We start from the raw sequence: 1,886 nt of genomic DNA on the forward strand, positions 1-1,886 counted from the left end.
TGATTTTGCCGGGGTAGTACTTCTCCCGCCCGCGGTACCGCGCCTCGACTTTGTCGCCCTCGCGGATCTTGTCGCTGCTTCCGCCGCCGCCGTCCTTGGCGCGGATGAGGCGCTCCTCGACGCGCGTCTCGCGCTCGCCGTCGTCGTAGTTGATGTCGAACGTGCCGTCGCCGCGATCGCGCGCGATCTTGCCCGGGTAGTACTTCTCGCGGCCCCGGTAGCGCGCTTCCACCTTGTCGCCCTCGCGGAGCTTCCCGCCGCCCCCGCCGCCGCCCGCGTCCTTCTTGCGGATCAAGCGCTCCTCGACGCGCGTCTCCTTCTCGCCATCATCGTAGTAGATGTCGTAGGTGCCGTCGCCGCGGTCGCGCTCGATCCGCCCGGGGTAGTATTTCTCCCGGCCGCGGTACCTCGCCTCGACCTTGTCGCCTTCCCGGAGCTTGTCGCCCCCGCCGCCGCCGCCGCCGTCCTTGGAGCGGATGTAGCTCGCCTTGACCCGGGTCTCAGTTTCTCCGTCGTCGTAGTCGATGTCGTAGGTGTCGTCGCCGCGATCCCGACGGATCTTGCCCGGGTGATAGCGCTCCTTGCCGCGGTACCGCGCCTCGACCTTTTCGCCCTCGCGAAAGCTGTCGCCACCGCCGCCGCCGCCATCCTTGGCCCGGATGAGCCGCTCCTCGACGCGCGTCTCCCGTTCGCCGTCGTCGTAATCGATGTCGAAGGTGCCGTCGCCGCGGTCGCGCGTGATTTTGCCCGGGTAGTACTTCTCGCGACCCCGGTAGCGCGCCTCGACCTTGGCGCCCTCGCGCAGGCCGCCGCCGCCCCCGCCGCCGCCGTCCTTGGCGCGGATGAGCCGCTCTTCCACGCGCGTCTCGCGCTCGCCGTCGTCGTAGTCGATGTCGAACGTCCCGTCGCCGCGATCCCGCGTGATCTTGCCCGGGTAGTACTTCTCGCGGCCTCGGTATCGCGCCTCGACTTTGTCGCCCTCCCGGAGCTTCCCACCTCCGCTGCCGCCGCCCGCGTCCTTCTTGCGGATGAGGCGCTCTTCGACGCGCGTCTCCTTCTCGCCGTCGTCGTAGTAGATGTCGTAGGTGCCATCGCCGCGGTCGCGCTCGATGCGGCCAGGGTAGTACTTCTCCCGGCCCCGATACCTGGCTTCGACCTTCTCGCCTTCCCGCAGCTTGTCTCCGCCGCTGCTGCCGCCGCCGTCCTTCGATCGGATGAGCCGCTCTTCCACGCGCGTCTCGCGCTCGCCGTCGTCGTAGGCGATGTCGAACGTCCCGTCGCCGCGGTCCCGCGTGATCTTCCCCGGATAGTACTTTTCGCGGCCCCGGTAGCGCGCTTCCACCTTGTCGCCTTCCCGGAGCTTGCCGCCTCCGCCGCCGCCGCCGTCCTTCTTCCGGATCAACCGCTCCTCGACGCGCGTCTCCTTTTCGCCGTCGTCGTAGTAGACATCGTACGTGCCATCGCCGCGGTCGCGCTCGATGCGGCCAGGGTAGTACTTCTCGCGGCCCCGGTACCTGGCCTCGACCTTGTCGCCCTCGCGCAGCTTGTCCGACGACGACGAGCCGCGCGACGGGCTCCGGGCGCCGCCGCCGTCCTTGGAGCGGATGTAGCTCGCCTTGACCCGGGTCTCCGTCTCGCCGTCGTCGTAGTCGATGTCGTAGGTGTCGTCGCCGCGGTCGCGGCGGATCTTGCCCGGGTGGTAGCGCTCCTTGCCGCGGTAGCGCGCCTCGACCTTCTCGCCCTCGCGGAAGCTATCGCCGCCGCCGCCGCCGCCGCCGTCCTTCTTGCGGATGAGGCGCTCCTCGACGCGCGTCTCGCGCTCGCCATCGTCGTAGTCGATATCGAAGGTGCCGTCGCCGCGGTCGCGCGTGATTTGCCGGGGTAGA

At 69.5% G+C, this 1,886-nt stretch overlaps 1 protein-coding gene across 1 annotated transcript; it reads right to left on the reverse strand.

Annotated features, from left to right (window-relative positions):
• Window positions 1–20: 20 nt before the first annotated feature.
• On the reverse strand, window positions 21–1,886 carry AURANDRAFT_69257 (hypothetical protein; the record flags this gene model as incomplete). Its single annotated transcript, XM_009045018.1, has 1 exon — window positions 21–1,886. A coding segment is annotated over one exon (1,866 nt), but the record flags the coding sequence as incomplete, so codon positions are not given.

Source organism: Aureococcus anophagefferens (assembly GCF_000186865.1).
Source record: "Aureococcus anophagefferens unplaced genomic scaffold AURANscaffold_1219, whole genome shotgun sequence".
NCBI lineage: Eukaryota > Pelagophyceae > Pelagomonadales > Pelagomonadaceae > Aureococcus > Aureococcus anophagefferens.